This window comes from Ascaphus truei, chromosome 19 (assembly GCF_040206685.1).
Source record: "Ascaphus truei isolate aAscTru1 chromosome 19, aAscTru1.hap1, whole genome shotgun sequence".
Taxonomy (NCBI): domain Eukaryota; kingdom Metazoa; phylum Chordata; class Amphibia; order Anura; family Ascaphidae; genus Ascaphus; species Ascaphus truei.
This window is the reverse complement of record NC_134501.1, coordinates 32978426-33004366: the sequence shown is the minus strand read 5'-3', so window position 1 is coordinate 33004366 and position 25941 is coordinate 32978426. Positions and strand designations below refer to the sequence as shown.

The 25941-nt window shown below is 46.7% G+C and overlaps 1 protein-coding gene across 1 annotated transcript in view; it reads left to right on the top strand.

Moving 5' to 3' along the window:
- EDC4 (enhancer of mRNA decapping 4) overlaps positions 1-16327 on the top strand; it is a 98893-nt gene extending 82566 nt beyond the window's left edge. The window contains exons 26-29 of the mRNA XM_075577103.1: positions 305-491; positions 4545-4764; positions 12374-12537; positions 15445-16327. Coding sequence (XP_075433218.1) covers positions 305-491; positions 4545-4764; positions 12374-12537; positions 15445-15637 — 764 coding nt within the window. The 3' untranslated portion in view covers positions 15638-16327. The remainder of the gene's footprint in view (positions 1-304; positions 492-4544; positions 4765-12373; positions 12538-15444) is intronic.
- The last annotated feature ends 9614 nt before the right edge of the window (positions 16328-25941 follow it).

Genomic DNA, 25941 nt, shown 5'->3' with positions numbered 1-25941 from the left:
AGGAGCCTGTGCTCCTAAAATGAATGGTTTCTTCCCCCCCCCCCAAGGTGGGAAGCAGGGGGTCTCCGGAGCTGAACAGCGTTAGTCGGCTCCGGGGACCCCTGCTCCCCGAGATATTGACCTCCGTAGGGGGTGCTGGTAGCAGCTCCGCAGGTTTAAATGTCCCGTTCACATGGACCATATGAAGCCGCGAGGGATGACGTCACAGCTTCCTATTGGCCTGCGGGACATTTAAAGCCACCATTTCGATGGCCCCAACTAGCCCAGTCGGAGCTGCTACCTGTAATATGTCCTGATGTTACAGATATGCAACAGCTGGAAACCCACCTGAAAACTAAAAAGGCTCAGGAGCAAGAAGCGCAAGACCCCCTTCTGGCACAGCTCCAGCAGCTGATCGAGTCTTTCCAGAGCACCGCGGAGCAGCTGTCCTCCAACCTGACCGGCAACGTGCGCACTGAGGTCCAGCATCAGCTACACATAGCTGTGGGCAAGTAAGTGGCATACACCTCATCTTTCCTCCTGCAAGCCACCTGCACATCTAAAAGCTGGCTGCACTCCGGCACTAGTGAGAATCCAGGGGCACCCCCATACCCCGTGCCCATACCCATCCCAGTACATGGTTCTGCTGCGGTAACGTTTGGGCATTAGGATCTAAATCCATCAGTACGGGATGTAGAAATTAAGTCGGGACTATTATTGTCTTTGTGGGTTATAAATCTGTCAATGTATCTGGAATTTGAGATACTCCCAGTACCTCCTAAACCAGCAGAGTTCCCTATTCCAAGCAGGTTAGAAATGAGCTCTAGTGTTTATTTTTTCCACCACTGCTATGAGGCTGCTCCATTCATCAACATTTCTTGACCGACTTGTCATTGGGCTGCTAGACTTGGTACGTACATGCAGTTCTTTGGGGAATGATTGGATTAGAAGGAAATCTGTTCCGTTAGCAGGGAATATAGCTGGGGATGGTTTAGGGCAGAGGCCTGGGTAACCTGGGAAAGATTCGGAAGCTGTTAGGTGTGCTGTGTCTCTACCCCAGAGCCTAGTGCTACAAAGCTTCCCTTATCTGTTAATCTCATCGTTGAGATCCCAAATTGCTGTTTAAAATGACTTATTCAACTACTTGCTACTGTGCCCCAATCTCCCTGCTCACGTCCTGTCCTGTTCTTAGCATGCAGGATTCCCTCCTAATCTCCCTGCTCACGTCCTGTCCTGTTCTTAGCATGCAGGATTCCCTCCTAATCTCCCTGCTCACGTCCTGTGTTTAGCATGCAGGATTCCCTCCTAATCTCCCTGCTCACATCCTGTGTTTAGCATGCAGGATTCCCTCCTAATCTCCCTGCTCACGCCCTGTGTTTAGCATGCAGGATTCCCTCCTAATCTCCCTGCTCACGCCCTGTGTTTAGCATGCAGGATTCCCTCCTAATCTCCCTGCTCACACCCTGTGTTTAGCATGCAGGATTCCCTCCTAATCTCCCTGCTCACGCCCTGTGTTTAGCATGCAGGATTCCCTCCTAATCTCCCTGCTCACACCCTGTGCTTAGCATGCAGGATTCCATCCTAATCTCCCTGCTCACATCCTGTGTTTAGCATGCAGGATTCCCTCCTAATCTCCCTGCTCACGCCCTGTCCTGTGTTTAGCATGCAGGATTCCCTCCTAATCTCCCTGCTCACGCCCTGTGTTTAGCATTCAGGATTCCCTCCTAATCTCCCTGCTCACGCCCTGTGTTTAGCATGCAGGATTCCCTCCTAATCTCCCTGCTCACGCCCTGTGTTTAGCATGCAGGATTCCCTCCTAATCTCCCTGCTCACGCCCTGTGTTTAGCATGCAGGATTCCCTCCTAATCTCCCTGCTCACACCCTGTGTTTAGCATGCAGGATTCCCTCCTAATCTCACCGCTCACGCCCTGTGTTTAGCATGCAGGATTCCCTCATAATCTCCCCGCTCACACCCTGTGTTTAGCATGCAGGATTCCCTCCTAATCTCCCTGCTCACGCCCTGTGTTTAGCATGCAGGATTCCCTCCTAATCTCCCTGCTCACGCCCTGTGTTTAGCATGCAGGATTCCCTCCTAATCTCCCTGCTCACGCCCTGTGTTTAGCATGCAGGATTCCCTCCTAATCTCCCTGCTCACGCCCTGTGTTTAGCATGCAGGATTCCCTCCTAATCTCCCTGCTCAAACCCTGTGTTTAGCATGCAGGATTCCCTCCCAATCTCCCTGCTCACGTCCTGTGTTTAGCATGCAGGATTCCCTCCTAATCTCCCTGCTCACGTCCTGTGTTTAGCATGCAGGATTCCCTCCTAATCTCCCTGCTCACGCCCTGTGTTTAGCATGCAGGATTCCCTCCTTATCACCCTGCTCACGCCCTGTGTTTAGCATGCAGGATTCCCTCCTAATCTCCCTGCTCAAACCCTGTGTTTAGCATGCAGGATTCCCTCCCAATCTCCCTGCTCACGTCCTGTGTTTAGCATGCAGGATTCCCTCCCAATCTCCCTGCTCACGCCCTGTGTTTAGCATGCAGGATTCCCTCCTAATCTCCCTGCTCACGCCCTGTGCTTAGCATGCAGGATTCCCTCCTAATCTCCCTGCTCACACCCTGTGTTTAGCATGCAGGATTCCCTCCTAATCTCCCTGCTCACGCCCTGTGTTTAGCATGCAGGATTCCCTCCTAATCTCCCTGCTCACGCCCTGTGTTTAGCATGCAGGATTCCCTCCTAATCTCCCTGCTCACGCCCTGTGTTTAGCATGCAGGATTCCCTCCTAATCTCCCTGCTCACGCCCTGTGTTTAGCATGCAGGATTCCCTCCTAATCTCCCTGCTCACGCCCTGTGTTTAGCATGCAGGATTCCCTCCTAATCTCCCTGCTCACGCCCTGTGTTTAGCATGCAGGATTCCCTCCTAATCTCCCTGCTCACGTCCTGTGCTTAGCATGCAGGATTCCCTCCTAATCTCCCTGCTCACGCCCTGTGTTTAGCATGCAGGATTCCCTCCTAATCTCCCTGCTCACGCCCTGTGTTTAGCATGCAGGATTCCCTCCTAATCTCCCTGCTCACGTCCTGTGCTTAGCATGCAGGATTCCCTCCTAATCTCCCTGCTCACGCCCTGTGTTTAGCATGCAGGATTCCCTCCTAATCTCCCTGCTCACGTCCTGTCCTGTTCTTAGCATGCAGGATTCCCTCCTAATCTCCCTGCTCACACCCTGTGTTTAGCATGCAGGATTCCCTCCTAATCTCCCTGCTCACGCCCTGTGTTTAGCATGCAGGATTCCCTCCTAATCTCCCTGCTCACGCCCTGTGTTTAGCATGCAGGATTCCCTCCTAATCTCCCTGCTCACGCCCTGTGTTTAGCATGCAGGATTCCCTCCTAATCTCCCTGCTCACGTCCTGTGTTTAGCATGCAGGATTCCCTCCTAATCTCCCTGCTCACGCCCTGTGTTTAGCATGCAGGATTCCCTCCTAATCTCCCTGCTCACGTCCTGTGCTTAGCATGCAGGATTCCCTCCTAATCTCCCTGCTCACGTCCTGTGTTTAGCATGCAGGATTCCCTCCCAATCTCCCTGCTCACGTCCTGTGTTTAGCATGCAGGATTCCCTCCTAATCTCCCTGCTCACGCCCTGTGTTTAGCATGCAGGATTCCCTCCTAATCTCCCTGCTCACGCCCTGTGTTTAGCATGCAGGATTCCCTCCTAATCTCCCTGCTCACGCCCTGTGTTTAGCATGCAGGATTCCCTCCTAATCTCCCTGCTCACGCCCTGTGTTTAGCATGCAGGATTCCCTCCTAATCTCCCTGCTCACGCCCTGTGTTTAGCATGCAGGATTCCCTCCTAATCTCCCTGCTCACGTCCTGTGCTTAGCATGCAGGATTCCCTCCTAATCTCCCTGCTCACGCCCTGTGTTTAGCATGCAGGATTCCCTCCTAATCTCCCTGCTCACGCCCTGTGTTTAGCATGCAGGATTCCCTCCTAATCTCCCTGCTCTCGTCCTGTGTTTAGCATGCAGGATTCCCTCCTAATCTCCCTGCTCACGTCCTGTGTTTAGCATGCAGGATTCCCTCCTAATCTCCCTGCTCACGCCCTGTGTTTAGCATGCAGGATTCCCTCCTAATCTCCCTGCTCACGCCCTGTGTTTAGCATGCAGGATTCCCTCCTAATCTCCCTGCTCACGTCCTGTGTTTAGCATGCAGGATTCCCTCCTAATCTCCCTGCTCACGCCCTGTGTTTAGCATGCAGGATTCCCTCCTAATCTCCCTGCTCACGCCCTGTGTTTAGCATGCAGGATTCCCTCCTAATCTCACCGCTCACGCCCTGTGTTTAGCATGCAGGATTCCCTCCTAATCTCCCTGCTCACACCCAGTGTTTAGCATGCAGGATTCCCTCCTAATCTCCCTGCTCACGTCCTGTGTTTAGCATGCAGGATTCCCTCCTAATCTCCCTGCTCACGCCCTGTGTTTAGCATGCAGGATTCCCTCCTAATCTCCCTGCTCACGCCCTGTGTTTAGCATGCAGGATTCCCTTTTAATCTCCCTGCTCACGCCCTGTGTTTAGCATGCAGGATTCCATCCTGACGCAGGTACAAAGGATCATCAAAGAGGAGGTGAACCAGGCCATGAAGGAGCAGCAGGCAGCGGTCACATCCAGTATCATGCAGGCCATGCGCTCCGCGGCGGGGACACCCATCCCCTCCTCTCACCTGGACTTCCAGTCGCAGCAGGCGCACATCCTGCAGCTAATGCAGCAGGGCCACCTCAACCAGGCTTTCCAGCAGGTGTGTACGGGTATTTAACAGACCTGTGCAGCAGGTGCAATGGGGCAGCGCTAGCTCGGAGACTGCCTTTTATAGTTGTGTGTGTCAGAGTTCTCAAACCACAATTTTAAATGGGCAGTCCCACTTGGTTCACAAAACCATTTTAGCATCTGATCCATGATGTTAAAAAATAAAGCATTTTGGGGAGGATGGGGAGGAAATCGAAGCTTTTCCGCGGATGCCTTGAGCATGCACAATGTTACATACATAGTTACATAGTTACATGGTAGGTGAGGTTGAAAAAGACATAGGTCCATCAAGTTCAACCTATGCTAAATTAGACAACAGATACTTTATCCTCTATCTATACTTACTTATTGATCCAGAGGAAGGCAAACAAAAATCCCCAGAGTCATATCATCCAATGATATCTCATAAGGGGAAAAAGAAATTCCTTCCTGACTCCAAGAATTGGCAATGGGATTAATCCCTAGATAAACATCCTTCCCATGTATACTTATTTGGTATATCCCTGTATACCTTTCCCATCTAAAAAGATGTCCAACCTTTTATTGAACAAATCTATTGTATCTGCCATCACAGTCTCCATGGGTAATGAATTCCACATTGTAACTGCCCTAACTGTAAAGAAACCTTTCCTTCTGGTGAAATCTCCTTTCCTCCGACCTTAAGGGATGGCCCCGAGTCCTTTGTACTGCCCGTGGGATGAATAGTTCTTTTGAAAGCTCCTTGTATTGTCCCCGAATATATTTGTATATAGTTATCATATCCCCTCTTAGACGCCTCTTTTTAATGTAAATACATCTAATTTAGCTAGCCTCTCCTCATAAGGCTTGGGACATGGTAAAGCAGACCCCGCTGAGCCGCGCTGAGCAGATGCACTTACTCCCTGCATCTGCAATCAGCGCGGCTTTAGGAGCCGCTTCCGCACACGTGGGGAGGCTCAGAAAATTTCAGGAGACAGGCAGTTTTAACTTTTCGCGCTGAGGGGAGCGGAAGGAGCGGTCATGTGACCGCAAACATCCAATGGGAGCGAGAGACTAGCCCTGCCTCCCGCCACGTCTCCGTCACGCCTTCGCCCCCCCCCCCCCCAAAGCGCGCTCACTGCCTCGCCTGCCAGGACACAAAAAAGCACCTGATTGAGCAGGCGAGGCAAAGTAGGAGCACGGCTCAGCGAGGCCCGAGGCCTAAGAAAGATTGTCCATCCCCTTTATTGAATGTCATGCATAGCAATCGATGGAACTCAACGCAGAGGGGGGAGGGAGATCCGGCTTTATCTTCTCATTACAACATAGGGAGGATTTGAAATCGCACCACTCCCAGGTTCCAACTTACAATGTATACACTCCTTTTGGTTCCTGCAAATTACTAGCCTGAAGTACACTGTAGGTCCATACCTTTTTCAAGGATTAACATGTGAATTTGCCATGACATTACGTGTCTTCTCTTCACACTACACCGGAATTGTTGTTGCGCGTGAGCTCGGGAGAACTCTCTGGCTCATTAAAAGCTATCCCAAACCTTTTATGGACCTGCATTACATCATTGCAGCCTGTCGCTTCTGCTGCAGGGCTCTGACGGGAAGGGGTTTGGGGCTGCGCTGGATTAAGTTCTTTTCGCTCTGTCTCATAGATCTTCTGCTTCATTCCTACGCAATAGAGATGCTGCTGCAAAGCTACATCAGAGCGTCCCAACGTCGTCTTGATAATGGTAGAAGTGATGGCGCTCTGATGGACATCCCATACGGGAAATAAAGAGAGTTATTGCACACCAATAACATAAATCTGCTTCAGCGAGCAATGGAACAGCCTATGTAGGGAGATGGGATTTTGGTCATCTGCCTTAACCCCTTCACTGCCACACGAGTCGGCAGTGCTTTGCCGGCCCATATCGTGCAAGTTATCTGTAGCTTAGTGGCGATACGTTCCTGCCTTCGGCTGACAAGGTGACTGTTTGTATTGAACGTGACATGTGGAGGGCCGGCGCTCAGATCTGAAATAGAAAGCGAGCGATTCATTTTCCTATAGGACCAGGGCCATTATGTGGAATTTAAAGGGCTCTATGTCTATGAAAACACACTATGTAGCTCCAGCCATGTACACAGCACGTCCGCAGTAACACATGGGACGTAATAATATAACATATAATGGGAATAAGCGCGTCATACAACAGTAACATTGGGGAAGGACCCCCTGCCCGAAGAGCTTGCAATTGCACGAGGCGAGTTGTAGGATTCCAAACTTCTTGAAGCGGCTCCTTTTCCAAGATATTTGGGCGTTACAAGTGTGCTGAATGTAGAAAAACGGCACTTCCAGAGATACTCGCTTAGTCGCTTTTTCTGAAAGTGTTTCCTTCGCTACCACTGGAAACGGGATCAATCCCCTCCATGTGGGTAAACGGGCTCCACCGTGCATAGCAATCCCATTTGACTGGCAGGTTGCGTAACTCACGTTTAAACTGCATCGCCCCGTTTATTTCCTAGCTGCTGATTTTATGTACATTTTTATTGAAGACTCGGCCTGCACCAAAGGGCTCCCCCCGCGGGCCCCCCCGGCTGTTTGTTCTGGCGTCTGGCACAGTCCTGCAAATAAGATCAGAATTAAATGTTATCTTCGCAGATGAGGGTCTTTGAGATACTGTCACAGAGGAGATTACCAGGAGATTAGATGGAGATTACAAGCCTATTTAAATATTTGGGCTCATGTAGAAATTAAACTGTTTTAAAAAAAAAAAAAAAATTCAATTATACAATTTGTTTTCTAATAAAAAAATAAATGAAAAAAAAGCATAGGAACCACATGCTTTGCATTGTTTTTACAGTCTGTGCCTGTAATTACACTAATTACAAACAGCCGATCACAGAGTAGATTAGGTAAATGGCTAATCCACATTTTTTTTTGTGTCTGTTTTTTAAACTACAAAACCTGATCCAAAATTAATGATTCCAATAAAACATAACTTCTAATCTCTATTAAAAACTCAATTTATACAGTAATCTAAAAGGAAAACAAGCAAAAAAAAAAATCTAATAACGATGTTTGGCTTTATTAGACCCAGTATGTTCGTAAAAAAAAAAATAATATAGTTAGGACTCCTTTAGTTTGCCATCTTCTAGATCGGGGGGCACGGCGGTTGCAGGGGCCCCCGCTCTTCCCCGAGGCATTTAAATTAAATGCCGGGGACCGCGCAACGCCTCTGCAACCTCATGTTAGCGGGATTCAGCCGGCTTCTGGAGGTCCGCTGAGGGGTCATGTGCCGCGTCGCCACAGTAACGCGCGTCAAATGACGCTGTGGAGTCACGTGACTCCCGGCTTCATTTGACGCCAGTTCACAGGGATGTGGGGGCGCGTGCGCTGGAGCAGGCAGGGGGCACAGCGCAGAAACTTTGCGCACCCCTGTTCTAGATGTCCAATATATTTACTTTGTTGGAAATAGTTTTTCACAGGCCTTACTATAGATATATATTTTATCGTAGGACAGAGACATATTGCAACTGTTTCACATTAAGTTTCACACTTAAGACACTTCAATGATTTTAGTAAAGAATAGAGATGTCCAAGTATGGTGACATCTCCTATATTCGAGGGTAGTGTGTAATAAAATTAATCTGTTCTCCAACAGAGAAAGTTACTGTTGATCTGCTTCTCGGCTCTTTTCTACCTAGCTGCCTAATTTTAAATTCAAGAGATTACGTTTCTAATCAAAAAAGCTTCATTTGCCGTTTCAAGTATTACTTGTGAGGGTGGAGAGGGGTGAGAGCCTTCCCCAGAGCCTGTAAAATGATCAGTGAATGGATATAAAACAGGAGCATATTCTTTGATCTTTTTGATTGTCTCCCTGCCTTTCTTAATTGTTATCCTTCTACTTGTGTCACAAATGTCAACATCTGAACTTGAAAGGAGCTTTTTTTTATCACTAATAATGGTTCCAAATGGATACAAAATATAAAGGAATCACCAGAGTCGAACGACGAAGATATTGTTTTTCTTCCATTGTGAATATTCTTTTTCTTCTGAATTATAAATCCGCTAAAAATAAAGCTACAGCAGGTTTATTTTTATCATCTTGAACAATGTTGTATTAACATTCTTCATAAGAACGAACAACTCTTAAGTGTTAATCTACAATTCTGGTTCTCACCCTTTTTTGAGCAGGGACACCGCTACAGGACTTTCACAATCTCGGAGCACCCCTGCTATTCGGACCTCACTCATCTGAATTTCGTTTACACGTAACACTAGTGGCGGAAGCCCTCCATAGTCACCCTCGCCCGTCATACACCCTGTTTTAGTCACACAACACACTCCACACTCCACACTTCTCACAAAGCACACTTAATCGTAAACTCCAAATTCACTCCCTTCTCTTATTTACACCACACACTTATATTCCCCACCGCACGCAAAGCACTAACCTCCCTACTCCCACAAAACCATCGCATTGTCCTCCCCACACAAAGCCCGCTCTCCTTCCCTCCTCACTCCCGCCTTCAAACAAACCTAAACCATGTCAGCTGCTCAGCGGGCGCATTGTGCACTGTTTAGAGAAGGAAAGCTCCTCTCTCTTCTGACTGGGAGGAGGCGGATCGCAGCCTCTACGTCTCCAGGCTGCGCAGGATGAGCAGCCAGCAGAGTTTCCCCTAGGGCCCCAGCATCCTTGCCAGAGGGTCACAACACACTTGGGTTCTGAGGCAACCTGGGTGAGAAACGCTGATCTTAGAAGGATGTCTTTAATTTTACCATTAGGAACAATATTTGGCATAAAGAAGTCCTCACTCAAGTAGATGTCACACTGTTAAAGGGTTACATTTTCACTTTAGATTACCTTCAAGTTTGGTATGCTTATTGCATAAAATAGCCTTATTTCCACTAACCTCATTATAACTAGGGTTTGAATTCCTGCCTTGAGCGATTCGGTCACTGATATCATTATCTCTAGGGGGTCACTGTGACAACAGAGACGCAGTTTAACACACTTTGAGCCAGCCCCCCGTTGCCCAGGGAGGGGTTTAGAGTGTGTAACGTGTTGGCTGTAGTATTACATCAGCACGTATCGTGCAGTGGCATAGTAGGGTGGGTAAGGAGGTGGTAGGCGTCTTGATGAGCACTGGGGGCTCTCCGGGACGACTCTCATCCCCTCTCCACCCTCCGTACACCTTAAAAAAACAACTTAATTTGCTCTTTCATTGGATACTCTGTTGGATTTCAAATGAAGTAGCTAGGTAGATTACAGACGATTAGATAATTGGATAAATAGTAACTTTCTTTCTGTTGGACAACGTATATTTATTTTATCATTACACTACCTTTGAATATAGGGGATGACTCCTACTTAGACAGGACTATTCTTTACGACCATCATTGAAGTGTTTGAGATGTGATACCGTTGCAAGTATCTCTGAACTTTGATACAATACATCACTACTAAGGGCTGTGAAAGACAGTTCTGATACCTATATTGTTGTTGTTTTTTTTTACGAACATACTGGGTCTAATAAAGCCAAATAATGTGGAGTTATCAGGACAAACTGCCCGGGCGCTTTATTAGATTTTATTTTGTTTGTTTACTTTTATATTATTGTATAATTTTGGTTGTTTTTAATAGAGGATTAAAAGTTATGTTTTATTGAGTTATTTATATTGGTTCTGGAGTGCAAACGCAGGGTTTATGTAGGAATTTCCCCTGTTGCACCTATCCAAATATATTCGGATTGAGCAAGGCCCCTTTCCATCAGTGTATTTATGTAAACTACCAATTCTTCAAAGTGCAGGTCTCCTCTGGGACATATTATTATTATTAACAGATGTACAAAGTGCAGGTCTCCTCTTGGACAGATGTACAAAGTGCAGGTCTCCTCTGGGACATATTATTATTATTATTATTATTAATAATAATAATAATAATAACAGAGGTACAAAGTGCAGGTCTCCTCTGGGACAGAGGTACGAAGTGCAGGTCTCCTTTCGGACAGAGATACACAGTGCAGGTCTCCTCTGGGACAGAGATACACAGTGCAGGTCTCCTCTGGGACAGAGGTACACAGTGCAGGTCTCCTCTGGGACAGAGGTACACAGTGCAGGTCTCCTCTGGGACATATTATTATTATTAACAGATGTACAAAGTGCAGGTCTCCTCTTGGACAGATGTACAATGTGCAGGTCTCCTCTGGGACATATTATTATTAATAATAATAATAATAATAACAGAGGTACAAAGTGCAGGTCTCCTCTGGGACAGAGGTACGAAGTGCAGGTCTCCTCTGGGACATATTATTATTATTATTAACAGAGGTACAAAGTGCAGGTCTCCTCTGGGACAGAGGTACAAAGTGCAGGTCTCCTCTAGGACAGAGGTACAAAGTGCAGGTCTCCTCTAGGACAGAGGTACAAAGTGCAGGTCTCCTCTGGGACATATTATTATTATTATTAACAGATGTACAAAGTGCAGTTCTCCTCTTGGACAGATGTACAAAGTGCAGGTCTCCTCTGGGACAGAGGTACAAAGTGCAGGTCTCCTCTAGGACAGAGGTACAAAGTGCAGGTCTCCTCTGGGACAGAGGTACAAAGTGCAGGTCTCCTCTGGGACAGAGGTACAAAGTGCAGGTCTCCTCTGGGACAGAGATACACAGTGCAGGTCTCCTCTGGGACAGAGATACAAAGTGCAGGTCTCCTCTGGGACAGAGATAGAAAGTGCAGGTCTCCTCTGGGACAGAGGTACAAAGTGCAAGTCTCCTCACACTTTCATAATACAATTCTCCATTTAATATGACAGCCAAGAACAGTGGAAATACAACGTTTTAGGTCCCATATGGACCTTCCTGGTGACCCAGGGGGGAGGGGAGTTTGTCTGTGGGAGGAAATTCACCTTTAAATCTCTCAATGAGGAGAGACTAGCTAATTTAGATTTATTTACATTAGAAAAGAGGGGATATGATAACTATATACAAATATATTCAGGGTCCATACAAGGAGCTTTCAAAAGAACTATTCATCCCACGGGCAGTACAAAGGACTCGGGGCCAAGTTAAGGTTGGAGGAAGTGAGATTTCACCAGCAACAAAGGAAAGGGTTCTTTACAGTAAGGGCAGTTAAAATGTGGAATTCATTACCCATGGAGACTGTGATGGCAGATACAATAGATTTGTTCAAAAAAAGGTTGGACATCTTTTTAGATGGGAAAGGTATACAGGGACATACCAAATAAGTATACATGGGAAGGATGTTGATCCAGGGATTAATCCGATTGCCATTATTTGGAGTCGGGAAGGAATTTATTTTTTCCTTATCCGATATCATTGGATAATGTGTCACTGGGGGTTTTGTTTGCCTTCCTCTGGATCAATATACTGTAAATACAAATATAAGATGAGTACATGCGTCGTCTAAATTTAGCGTGGGTTGAACTTGATGGACATTTTTTTTGTTTGTTTAAACCTCATCTGCTATGTATTGGTACGTAACCACGGTGTCTTTCATAGGTTCTACATCGGGGTGTAACCGTGGTCATCCTCAAAACTATATCCATCCCCAGGATGGAAAAAAACATCAGCTGACTGGAGTCGGCATGTTGGTCAGTAAGGGATTGTGACCATTTCCTGTTTCTCTGGCAGGCCCTGACTGCGTCTGACCTGAACCTGATCCTTTACGTGTGTGAGACGGTGGATGCCCAGCAGGTGTTTGGCCAGTCCCCCTGTCCCCTCACTCAGCCAGTCCTGCTCTCTCTGATACAGCAGCTGTCCTTTGACCTCGGCACTCGTACCGAACTCAAACTCAAGTAAGTTGAACCACCGCAGATACCAGCCCTGGCTAATTTCTTGCGGGTGTCACTAACTCTTCTGCTGTTTTCCAACATCTTTTTGTATGTTCTGTTCTCTGCATACCAAGCCCCCATAAATAAGGTCATGGGTTGGATATAATGGTCACCAGGAAACAAAAAATACCAACATCAGCAAAAAAAAGGTTATGCTGTAGGAACATGGTTGGATCCTCAAAGGTTCGATAACACCGATTGAGCTCCGATACCTGTTAAATTAATGGCATTTAATGCAGATCCAGCTCTGATTCTTGCTTTTGGAGCTTCGTGGTTCCCTGTTGGTTCTGGAGGGTTTGGGCTACTTAAAAGTAGGTGCTGAATTGCTGTTCAAGTTGTTGCGTAGAACTCCTAACCACTTGGCGGTCACATAGCCGTCGGCATGCAGGACAATGCTTGGAACAGCACAGGGATTGGCCAGCACATGATGAGCCCTTTTCCCATCGCAGAAACACGGCCATTGGTAACCGAAAGCAGATCAACACTTTGAACAAGTATTTCCAATGTTTAACTAAGGAGCAAAGGGAACCGATGGGTTTACTAGACACACACATATACATATACATATATATATATATTAAAAGGGGGTGGCCAACTGCAGTCCTCAAGGACCACCAACATTTAGGTTTGAAGGATATCCCTGCTTCAGCACAGATGGCTCCTTAAAACTTGTCCTGTGGGTGGCTCTTGAGGACTGGAGTTGGCCACCCCTGTATAGACCACTTGGGAGGGGTTTCATTTCCTGTGACTGCTCCCTACTGTGTGATGTCACTGTGTGATGTCACTGTGTTCAACAAGAGCAGCCCTCCAGGGCCACCAACAGGTCATGTCCAACTGGTCCCTGCTTTGGCATCGGTGGCTCTATCAGTCCCTTCATCAGCACCGGAGGTTCTGCGACTGAGCCACCTGTAATGAAGCAGGGATATCCTTATAACCTGGCCTGTTGGCCACTCCTGACCTAGAGGAAATCAAACCCCTTCCAAGTCTCCGCTCACCGTGTTTACGAATAACATTTTTTTTAACTTCTGTCACATTTGACACAGATCATGTTGGGCACCCAGGTTCAGCCCTTAGTACACTTTGGACAGGGGAACCTCTGGTTCTTGAGATACCGGTAAAAGTGGCACATTGCAGGGGGAAAAATGGCCACTGCAATCTCCCGTGTGGCTCTGGCTTACCCAATGGCCACTGCAATCTCCCATTGGCCTCGCGGGGAGTTTAAAAAACAGAAGTACCGGTGTTTCCTTCCACGGCACATCTCTCATACTAATGCTATCCCCGTCCAGAAATAGGAGCAGTTTGTTCCATGGAGAGGAGGGAGGGGTGGAGTGAACGGCTGCTTTAAACCTATGTGACTGCTATTAGTGGAGTTAGGGGGCTGTGCCCACTGGGATCAGATATCTAATGTGGGCTTGCTGCATGTAGCCAGCAGGGGGCATACAAAGACCACTGGGCCTCTGCGCTTCGAAGCCAGCCCCTATCGCCTGCTGAATAGCAGCTGGTGATATGACCTACAAATCCACAGCGGATTTATAGTGATCTGATGCGGTGCCAGTGTCCGTCCTAATATGCTAAGGACAAGGATTACGCCAGGAAGGTATTTATAACCGGAGTAATAACTGCGCCTCTTAAAACGGGTTTTATCCCAGCAAAATCTCCGGTTTATTTTTGTACAATGGCAGCACTTAGCTGTGTAACCCCGGCTGCACCCCGTCTCCTTGTTATCGCCCTCTCACCGGCCTTGCTTAATATTTGTCGGGTATTTGTAACGCAGAGTTTATTATTTTTCTTTCTGCGGTGCATTATTCCCCCCCACCATATATTATTTCAACACCTCTTAATTGCTCATTACAGACGGTAAGTAGATCACTGCATATATTGACCCCTTGGCTACCAGTGCCCTTGACATTTTATTGCAGGGGTTAAAATGGCGATTCCCGTCCAAAATGGCTTGATGCTAAATTCAGGTTATATGGCAGCCTTGTATCCCAATCATTTCTTCTTCATTAAGTTAAAGGCATTTCTCTCTGTGTGTGGTTTACATGGAATCCCTGGTATCCCTTTGAATCCATCCCTGTTTTTTTTAGTGATCAGTATCTCAGGAACAAATACTACATCCTATTAAAAAAAAATGAATGAAAGAATCGCTCTAAAGTGTGTCAAGTTTTAATAAAGTAGAGATTGGGCATTCAAAACCATTTTGAAAGGAAGCTAATCTGGGAGGTCTCTTAGCTTTGTTATTGCCCTCTAAGTATGTCTGCCAGACAGCTTCCTTCCTAGGAACTATTCCTTACCGCTGACCTCGATGTTATGGTTACTGGCAGCTTCCTGTCTGTGTGCATTTTAATTCCCAAGTCTGCCGGTAAATTAAAGGTGATTATCTTCTGCCCTTGGAGAGCCCATTTTAATAGGGTTGTGTAGCAGTTTTCCTTGTGCCAGAGATCAGATCCATTCAAATGGGACTAAAACGTTCCCCTGCACAGAGAACATGGCTCCATGTAGAACAGGGGCCCAAGACGACTTTGGATCTGCACCAGAGACCCACAGTGCAACAAGTGTTGTTGGGCATTTAGATGTTCTGTACTCTTTCTCACATGATAAAGGAAGGAGTGTTCATCACTTTGTAACTGATTAGGATTGCGACAGCCTACGAGGCATTGGAAGGCCTTCGAGCAGGGGTGGCCAACTCTAGTCCTTAAGGGCTACCAACAGGCTAAGTGTTGGATATCCCAGCAACAGCACAGGTGGATCAATTGAGCCACCTGTGCTGAAGCAGGGATATCCTTAAAACCTGACCGGTTGATGGTCCTTGAGGGCTGGAGTTGCCCACCCCTACCCTAATGTATTGTAATGTTTCATTTCTTTTTTTAGCTATTTAGACGAAGCGGTGATGCATTTGGACCACAGCGATCCAGTGACTCGAGATCACATGGGTACCGTCATGAACCAAGTGCGCCAGAAGCTGTTCCAGTTCCTCCAAGCCGAGCCTCACAACCCCTTACACAGACCTGCCCGGCGTCTCATGATTATGCTGCAAGGGCTGGTTACTCCGGGCATGAGCTAAAGATGTCGGCGGAAGGGCGGCGGAAACGGAGACAAATGCCCCGAATCCCATCCCTTCAGTCCCACAACAAAGCACATCCCATCCCCGAGCCGAGACTGGGCCGAGACGATAGCGGGAGTTCTTCTAATCCCTTTGCTGTTGTGCCTGCAGTGCTTATTTCAAGCCAATTGATTCACAAAAGGGGCTAAAGGGAGATTTTCCTTTGTACTCGTCTGTAACTTGGGAGACTGCTTTATTTTGGTGCTTTTGACGCCACGCTCAATCTGTTTGTAACCGCCTGTTAACTCCTGTCCCGGGTTTCCATTTCCCTAAAGCGCCCACGTTGTGTGCCTATGTTGGTCGAATACCCAACGCGGAGTACGTCCCGCCGTGGTGGAATAGCTGAAGGTGATGGTAACGTCGCCTGGCCTTTTGGTGCCAACGGGGGGGTCAGCCCCTCTGATGGCAAAGGGGGTTAACTGGGACCGTTCCGAATCCACAACTAGGCTTCTGAATTATAACTTTGTATATCCTCATGGGCTGAATTTGAAGCTGTAATCCTTTTTTTTTTTTATTATTATTATTGTTTATCCCCCTGCCCCTGTTCTACATAGCAATAAAGCATTGTTTTGTTTTTAATTAAGGCTCCCAAATCTGCTAAGAGAATCACTATTCACGTTCATTAAATGCATATTATGTTTGGAGACACTACATTTTGTGTGGATCTTTTTGGCCGTCATCGCTTGGATCAGGGATGTCAAACTCGGTCCTCAAGCGCCCCCCAGCAGGTCAGGTTTTCAGGATATCCCTGCTTCAGCACAGGTGGCTCAATCAGTGGCTCAGTCTTTGACTGAGCCACTGATTGAGCCACCTGTGCTGAAGCAGGGATATCCATAAACCCTAATCTGTTGGTGGCCATTGAGGACAGGAGTTTGCCAACCCTGCTTTAGTTCTTGTTCCATAGTCTTCTATCTGCACATCTGCTAAACGTTTTTACAGCCGGGGACTAAAATGGCCCCTTTCCTTCTGCAAGTAAATACCTTCCTATAAAGTCTGTGCTGTGCACTTTTCTAGGGAAGGCTTCCCTGACATCCAGGAAGGGTCATTTATAACCATTAACCATTTTACATGGTCACCCCACCTGTCTCAAGTGCATCTCGCAAAGAAAAATGTTCTACTTAAAGATGTAGAAGCAAAATGAAACGGATGGCAGTAATAATGTCGCTGGATTAAATATTGATAATTTCTGAATAATACAGAGCCTGATTTTCAGTTATTTCTGAAAGTGAAACGGGTTTAAGAGCCGTGTTGGGAGTTGTTTTAATTCCCTAACAGTGTGCCTTCTGTTTCCTTTACTGCGTGCAGAAGCAACAATCCTCTACTAAGCATACACACACATACAGTATATTATTGTTTTACACTTTTTTCTGTTGTCTCTAGCATTACCATCCTTTCTGTAATATTTAGGGGGGGGGAGGGGATTCTGGATACTGTTACAGAATATTTGTAACCCAGGCTAGTTAAAATGGCTAATGTTATCCACATATATAGTTTGCAAGTATAATTTTATGTATATAGTGCCAACTGCGTACGGAGCACTTCACAACAAGAGGGAAATAATGTACATTACAAAGACCGGGAAGAAGTGAGACAGGTAAATGTGCACATAAGGCTAAAGGAGACCCTGCGAACAAAATGGCGGCAGGGGGCAATCCTCAAGGGCCACCGTCAGGTGTTCAGGATATCCCTGCTTCAGCACAGGTGGCTTAATCGAGCCACTGAGTGAGCCACCTGTGCTGAAGTAGGGATATCCTTAAAACCTGACTTGTTGGTGGCCCTTGAAGACTAGAGTTGCCCACCCCTGTACTAGAGCAAGGGGTAAATGTATAATAAGGTGCTAGAGCGGGTAAAAATGGCAATCCATGAGCCCATCTAGTCGAGGCAAACCTATTGGGACCTGTAGGAAAATATTTACATGACGGTGGCTTTCCCCGTAACGTTGCGAGTCTGTTCTCGGAACAGCAACTCTGCATCAATACATGTATTATTCTTTCCGAGTGCTACAGGTCCCAATGTGTTCTGAAGGAGATCCTGCCCCAAAGAGCTGACAATCTAAGCATTTGCCGCATGGGCAAGCAACGCTTTGCAATGCTTTTCCGGGGTTGAAGGCGTTAAGACCCTAATATCAATGAGGGTTTCTCTTCTTGTGTGTAAAGATGGTGCTGCGGTGGACGAATTTTGAGACCTTCGTGTGCCAACTTTTACATTGGATTTATCACTGGAGTCTGTATTACAGGGGTGGGCAATGGCTGTCCTCAAGGGCCACCGACAGGTACGTTTTTAAGGATATCCCTGCTTCAGCACCGGTGCTCAGTCAGACTTAGCCACCAGTGCTGAAGCAGGGATATCTGTAAAGTCTGACCTTTTGTTGGCTCTTGAGGACTGGAGTTGCCCACCCCTGGTGTAGAAGAAAACTGGGGGATGAGCACATTTTAAGCTTTTCGTACTTTTGCCCCACACATGATACCCTCCTTTCTATTTAAAGAAGAAGTCACCCCCCTCCCCAAAAAGAATAATGAAGTTTTACCCGATAGATCAGCACGCCACGTGACTGGTAGATCAGCACGCCACGTGACTGGTAGATCAGCATGCCACGTGACTGGTAGATCAGCACGCCACATGACTGGTAGATCAGCACGCCACGTGACTATTACCTAACTGTTCATCTGCCTTCATTTGTTTGCTGAGTTTTCACTTGTTTGTTTGCACCGGCCTAATGTGGCAACCTCTATTCTCCTAATAGCACTGGCCAGGTACTAATTTCTCCGGAATTTCATCAACCGCACTAACAACAAAGGGTGGATTGCTTAAAACCACAGAAACGAGGCCTTGCATTGGGATAAAGAAAGGAGACCTGTATTTTGTTATGCTACAGTAAAGCAGGTTGCTGCATTAAAGTCTGCATCCGAACTGGTGATATTTGGGGGAAATGGACCCTAAAAATAACACTAAACGTATTGTTTTTCAGAGGATGAATTTGAATCTATGACCGATGAGGTCTGTAAATGTTATTTGATGTGTTGTGATAAAATCCGACAAGTTTGCGTGTTTTTAAATACTTGATGTTGGCTGTGCTTTTCTGTGCAAGAATAGGTGTGGCAAAAGGGCTATGGATATTCCTGCACGGGAATCACACAATCAATACTACAGTCATCACATTACACTGTCACGCCCCATCATGTTAGGAGCATCATCCTCCATTGCAGGCTCATCTATGATGTGCCTTGGTTGTGATGAACCCTAGACATCAACAAGACAGGTATGACATCCCGGAGCTTCAGAAGAACCATGAGTTCTGTTTTTTGACACATTCCCAAAAGGTCAGGGAATTGAAAAGGTTAAAAAATAACAGTTATTGGTTCACACTGGTCCTTTGTGAGACTGCATCCTTCATTGGGATAATTATGATCTTGAAGACTGTGGCTTTGCCCTTTATTAAACATGCCGAGAAGCTGTCCTGGAAAAGACCTTGGTTCCATTCAAATGAATGGGACTGAAATCTCCAGGATAGGGAAAAACTGCGTTACAGCATATTTGATTCTGTAAAGACTTTGAATGTATACAGCATGTACAACTGCAGTGTAGTCTCAATGAGAAGTTGTCTAAAGCTATATTCGGTTGCCAGAAAAGACCCACTTTTTCCTGTTACCCATGACTGGGCACCAAAGGGTTAATTCCATCATTAGCACGAAGTAGGACAGGAAATGCCCTCTGTGGTAATATAAAAGATCCCTTCCACTACCTGCAGATAGTCTTTATCCTCAGCCAGAAGTCGTTTATTTTTTAAAGGAACTCGCCAAGATTGCAACTAATGCAGTTTAATCCAAGGGTTTCTCAGCCTCTCCTTTTGAAGCTCCAATGTCTGTGTCGTGGGTGGGCCTTATGGACCAGGGCAGGCCGCTGATGCGTCTTCAGAACACAACTGTAGGCAGCTCTGCAGGGCCACCCACTTAGTCTGAATCGGGCACGCACACACTCCCGCACTGTATGTTTGGCCTGATGATGTCAGAGGTGTGACTGAGCAAGAGCAGGAAGTTGAGCCACAGCAGCATGAATCTGACCGTGAGCCTTTTCAACTGGAGTAAACTGTGTAGCTGTGCTGAGAATGTAATCTGCTGCAAACAAATGGTTGCTGTCATTTTGAGATCTGATACGAGACAGCAATAAGGAGGGTACCTCAGGAACAAAGAAAAGTGTGTGTGTGTGTGGTATCCTGGCATATTAAGAGTGGTCGTACAATTTAGAGAAGGTAATACTTGACTACAAGTGACAAAGTTCAAGATCTCATTGAATACGATCATCCAAGAGGTAAAACTTTACGACTGGATGTTATTGGTGGGCCTACTTGCACATTCCAGTTGGAAGGAAACCTCAGAAATATCTATGGTTTTCAGTGGATCACAGACATTACCAGTATTTGGCTTTTCCGTTTGGCCTAGCATCGTCACGGACAACCTGCACCAAAAATATACCTCTCAAGATAGCAGAATTGAGAAAGATAGGCATCGATGTATACCTGTATCTAAATATCTGCTTGGGGAACCGATCCCAAGCACAATATCAGCAGCCAACCTTGCCATCATTCATAAGGAAGGTAGGGACCCGCTTCAATGCGGTAGTTACCGCCCAATATCCCTACTCAATACTGACCTCAAGCTTTTCAGTAAGATCCTGGCAAACAGACTGAACCCTATTCTCCCCAGACTAATTCATATAGACCAGGTGGGCTTTGTGTCAGAAAGACAGGCCTCTGACAATACCCGCAAAATTATTAATATTATAGACCACGTGAACCGCAAACAGTCCTGGGCCCTGATTCTAAGTCTTGATGCCGAAAAGGCTTTTGACCGAATCAAATGGTCCTTTCTAGACCAAACTATGCTCCGGTTTGGTTTCTCAGGCCCATTCCTCGAAGGGGTGCAAGCCCTCTATACCAACCCCACCGCTCTGTTAAAACTCCCAGGTGGGCTCTCCAACCCAATAACGATCAAAAATGGTACCAGGCAAGGTTGCCCCCTATCCCCCCTACTATTTGCCCTGTCCATAGAGCCACTAGCTGCTAGGATCCGAGCTGAACCCAGCATAAAGGGCATTCCAATCGCAGACAGGGAATACAAAATATCCCTGATTGCGGATGATGTTATTCTAACCTTGACTGAACCGCACACTTCCCTCCCCAACCTTGAGAAACTGTTGGACCAATTTAGTCGATTGTCTGATTACAAAATAAACACAGACAAATCTGAGGCCCTCAACATCTCCCTCCCAGACCCTACATGGAAACTTACAAAATAATTTTAAATACAAGTGGAATAACTCGCATATCAAATATCTAGGGATAAAAATAGCGAGCTCGTGCGGCTCACTGTATCACGCCAACTACCCCCCTCTCTTCCGCCAGATCAAGAGAGACCTCGAGGCCTGGCATGCCCATCAGATCTCTTGGTTTGGAAGAATTGTGTCCACCAAAATGAATGTCCTCCCCCGATTACTTTACTACTTTCAGACCCTCCCTGTCCCTGTCCCTGTCCCGCTAGCAGAATTGCAAAATATCCAAGCCCACATTCTCCGCTTTATATGGCGGCAACGAAGACCTAAGGTTCCGAGATCGGTGCTTTTGGCGTCAAAGACGAGAGGGGGCCTGGGGGCCCCGGATGTAGTCAGATATTACCAGGCGGCCCAGCTGAGGCAGGCGGTGGTATGGAACAACCCCCCGACCTCTAATTGCTGGTTAAAAATAGAGACGCACCACGCGTCCCCCACCCCCCTCTCTGCCCTACTATGGTCTCAGACCCACAAAAGCAGGAGGCCCCAGAGATTCGACCTCGGGGCAATGAGATGCACGTGGTCGACATGGATTAAAGCCAAAGGGAAACATGGCCTAGCTTCATCCCCCTCACAACTCACACTGATTTTCGGGAACCCGTACTTCCCACCCGGCTGCTCCCGTACCCAATTCGGCCAATTTCAGGGCCTAAATATCAGAGTGATTGCGGATCTGCTGGAAAGCGATGAGGTCTTGCCCTTTCAGGAATTTAGGAATAAGTTATCGTCCCCCGACATCCCCATATTTCAATACCTGCAGATTAGGCACTTCCTGAGAGCCCAATCCCCTACCCTAAAATTCCCAGCCCGTTTCTAGATTCGAGACCCTATGTCTCAAAGGGGAATATCAGAAGGGCTTAATCTCTGAGGTATACAAAATATTGGAGGCAGCCCAATCCCCCCCCACTCACTCCCATATGCAAAAGTGGAGCGAAGACCTGAACACCCCCATAGACCTGGAAGACTGGGAGGATGTCTGGGAGGCTGCTACCAAAACATCAATTTGCTCAGTCACGAAGGAAAATATCTACAAAATCTTTTTTTCCAATGGTACCTGACCCCGAGTAGACTGAGCCAGATCTACCCAGGCACCTCTGACGTGTGCTGGAGGGGATGTGGTCAAAGGGGTGACATGCCCCACATTTGGTGGACATGCCCGGAGATACAGAGGTTCTGGATCCGGATCCAGAGCCTCCTGATTGAGACTTTGGACTTAGAGATCCCCTTGGACCCCCTGACCTACGTGCTGGGGAAACCAATTGAAGACCTTCCTGCCCCTATAGCCAGACTTACATCAGCGATCCTTACGGCCGCCAGATGTTGCATCGCTGTGGCCTGGAAACAAGTTAAGGCCCCTTCCAGGAGAACAGTAATTACACGGATAGACGGGGTCATGAACATGGAAAGACTGACAACCATGCTGAAGCAAAGAATGCCTCAATTTTATAGAACCTGGGAGCCTTGGCCGGGGTCAGGGGCCCTGACACTGGTGCAAGCCCTACTTCAACACTAGAACCCCTGCTACCGAGGGCCGATGCGCCCCTCCCCACCACAATCCCCCCCCTCCCCCCCGCTTTTTCCCCATGTCGTTCCCAACTATCCACCCACCCCTCGTCATCCCATCTCTTTTCACCACTGTAAAAGGAAAAAAGGTTTATTGTGTGTCTCCGAATACCTCCCTGTTATGTGCCCGTATTTTGTTTTTTTAACAAACTGTTTTGCCATGTTGTGATTGTTATACCTGTCAGTGCATCAAAAGACACCAATAAAGGAAAAATATTTTAAAAAATATATATATATCTGCTTGGGAAGTTGCAGGACCCAGGTTGATTATTAAGGGCAAGTGATGTAGTGATCTCCTTACAACACCATGGCTGGATTGTGAACAAGAGCCAGCTAGTCTTGACTTAATCACAGAAGTTTTTGGGAGTGGTGTTTCATACGACAGAAGGAGGAGTATGTCTGCCTCGCGCAAGGGACCAAGAGATTGCAGCTCAGACGAGAGCTATGGAAAGAAACCTTCAGTTAAGTGGCGGATTGCCTGAAGCTTTCAAGGAAGTATTGCGTCCATGTTGAATGTAGTGAAATGGGTAAGACTACGTAAGACCTCTACAATGAAGCTAACTAAAATGATGGAACGGAGACCCAAAGGATATATTTAGAACCAGAAACAGGAGCCACATTCTTCAAGAATGTGATATGCTATACCAAGTTCATTGGCTAACCAAAGATACCAGCAATTTCAGGTTCTGGGGCACAAATGAGATAAAGTGGTGCAAGAAAACTAGTTGGTAGCAGACTGCGAGTTACACGCAAACCTTCTAAAATTAAAAGACGTTCAGAGCGCGTTTCGTAGCCGTAGCCACTTCAGGGATTGGAGAAGTGGCTACGGCTATGAAACGCGTAGGATTAATGCTACACGAGTGACTCCTGAACTATCTTTGGGTACCTTCAGTCACTGCTACTACCTCTCTACGGAAGCCTAGTGCTATCGCGAGTGACGTCACTACCAGCCGACGGCTGTTCTCACTTGGCGGCGTGTCGTGAAGCCGCCCGGAGGAATTGAACTGCAGGCTGGATTGCGGCTCTTGCTGCCTCTGCAAGTTCTTCCCCTGACCTCACGGATCAGCTGGACGGAGGTTCTTCACACGCTGGAGGGAGGTCCTCCGATGCAAGCACAGGACTAGCTATCTGAATCCAGACACCCACCCTGAATGTCCAGCTGCAATACATCCGAGGGACCGTATGCAGGAGTGTTCCTTCTCCCTACGGCGAGCGGTGCCTGGTAACATGCCTGAGTGCATGACATGCCTGTTTTATTCTAACTTGATGTACGCAGATAATATTTCTTTTTTTATAATATACATGTTTTGAAAGTACTTCACTATTGCGTTTGCGCTGTTTTTTTTCCTTCTGTTTCACTGTTATCTAGGGGTGCTGAGCCTCTACGCACATAACAGCTGCAGACGCCAATTCAACAATCAGAGGTTGTTATACAATATATTTTACCACTGAGGTGTCTTACTTGGGTAACTAAGTAGTTAGATTAACATTAGAGGATCACTATAGTAGCGCACTGTATTTTCTAATTTTTAACTGTAATACTAATCGTGCCATATTGTCTAAGAAGGCCGTGGTTCACCCATCTAATAAACCTGGAGATAGATACTCGGGAGACTTGACGATTTTTACATGGAAAATTAACTCGAGGTCCAGTTGAACACCCAGATCTGAGGAAACTAGCCTAAGTGGCTTGGAGATTGAGTGGCAAGTCTTGGTGGGACAAAATACTGCTCAGATAAGGCAATATGAACCCTGTTGGAAGCAAGGAAAAGTCAACTTCCATAGTCTTACCACATTTAGCTGTGCTTCTGAGATTGGTGTATAAAGATAGCAATATATATATATTTTTTTTTTATCCAACCTCCGTGACAAGTAATTCTTACAGGGAGGATTCGACAAAGGACTGCACCCAAGTTCTTTGAAGGTAAGTGTCCGCATTATCAGAGCTGCTGGAGAAGAGTATAATTCGTGTTCTTACATGCTGTCAAACGATTGAGACCTCAAATCAGGTGTAAAATGCCAACATGTACATTTGGTACTAGGGGCACTAACCGTGTAACCTTTTGAACCAAATGCATCTGAAGTTATTATGGAAAACATTTTCTTATTGTCCTAGCATCACCAAGAAGAGTGGGTTTGTTGCAGGCTCTATCTTGTATGGAACCTTTTCTAACTTTCACCTGGATAAGGCGGTTAGGTGGCCAGTTTACAACTTCTTTCTGAAGGTTGTCTCTGCATTCCATATCAACCAAGAGATTAGAATTCCCCCCTAAAATGGGAAGTATTAAACAATCTTGATGCTGTGAAATGCTTAAAGACCTACTTGGAGCGAGTACAGAGTCTCCGAGTCTGATAGGCTGTTTGCCAACTTCTAGGTCCCTCTCGGAGGACAAACATCATCCAAGGCAACAATATCTCTGGTTACTGCATGTATTCAGATGGCCTATGGAAAGAGAGGAAAAAAGCTGTGTGTGCTGTGCACGCGCATAGTAAGTGAAACTTCTTTGACTTTTGTCACAGAAATTGTATTTGTGATGTTTTAATTAAAAATCAAAATACAATTTCATTGACAAAACACAAATAAATTTGGACTTAGAACGTGCGTGCTTGGCATACATCCCCTGTATTTGCAATAAGTGTGAATTCCTCGTGTAACTGCGTGTGCGTGTGTCAGTCAGTATGTGTGTCAGTCAGTGTGTGTGTGTGTGTGTGTGTGTCAGTCAGTGTGTGTGTGTATGTGTGTCAGTCAGTGTGTGTGTATGTGTGTCAGTCAGTGTGTGTATATGTGTGTCAGTCAGTGTGTGTATGTGTGTTCATGCGTGTGTGTCAGTCAGTCAGTGTGTGTGTATGTGTGTGTGTCAGTCAGTGTGCGTGCGTGTGTGTGTGTCAGTCAGTGTGTGTGTGTGTCAGTCAGTGTGTGTGTATGTGTGTGTGTCAGTCAGTGTGTGTGTATGTATGTATGTGTGTGTGTGTGTGTATGTCAGTCAGTGTGTCAGTGTGTGTGTATGTCAGTCAGTGTGTCAGTGTGTGTGTGTCAGTGTGTCAGTCAGTGTGTGTGTGTGTGTGTCAGTCAGTGTGTGTGTGTGTATGTGTGTCAGTCAGCGTGTGTGTGTGTGTGTGTGTGTGTGTGTGTATGTGTGTCAGTCAGTGTGTGTGTGTGTGTGTGTGTGTGTGTGTATGTCAGTCAGCCAGTGTGTGTGTGTCAGCCAGTGTGTGTGTGTCAGCCAGTTTGTGTGTGTCAGTCAGTGTGTGTGTGTGTCAGTCAGTGTGTGTGAGTGTGTGTGTGTGTGTTAGTCAGTGTGTGTGTGTGTGTGTGTGTGTGTGTGTGTCAGTCAGTGTATGTGTGTCAGTCAGTGTGTGTGTGTCAGTCAGTGTGT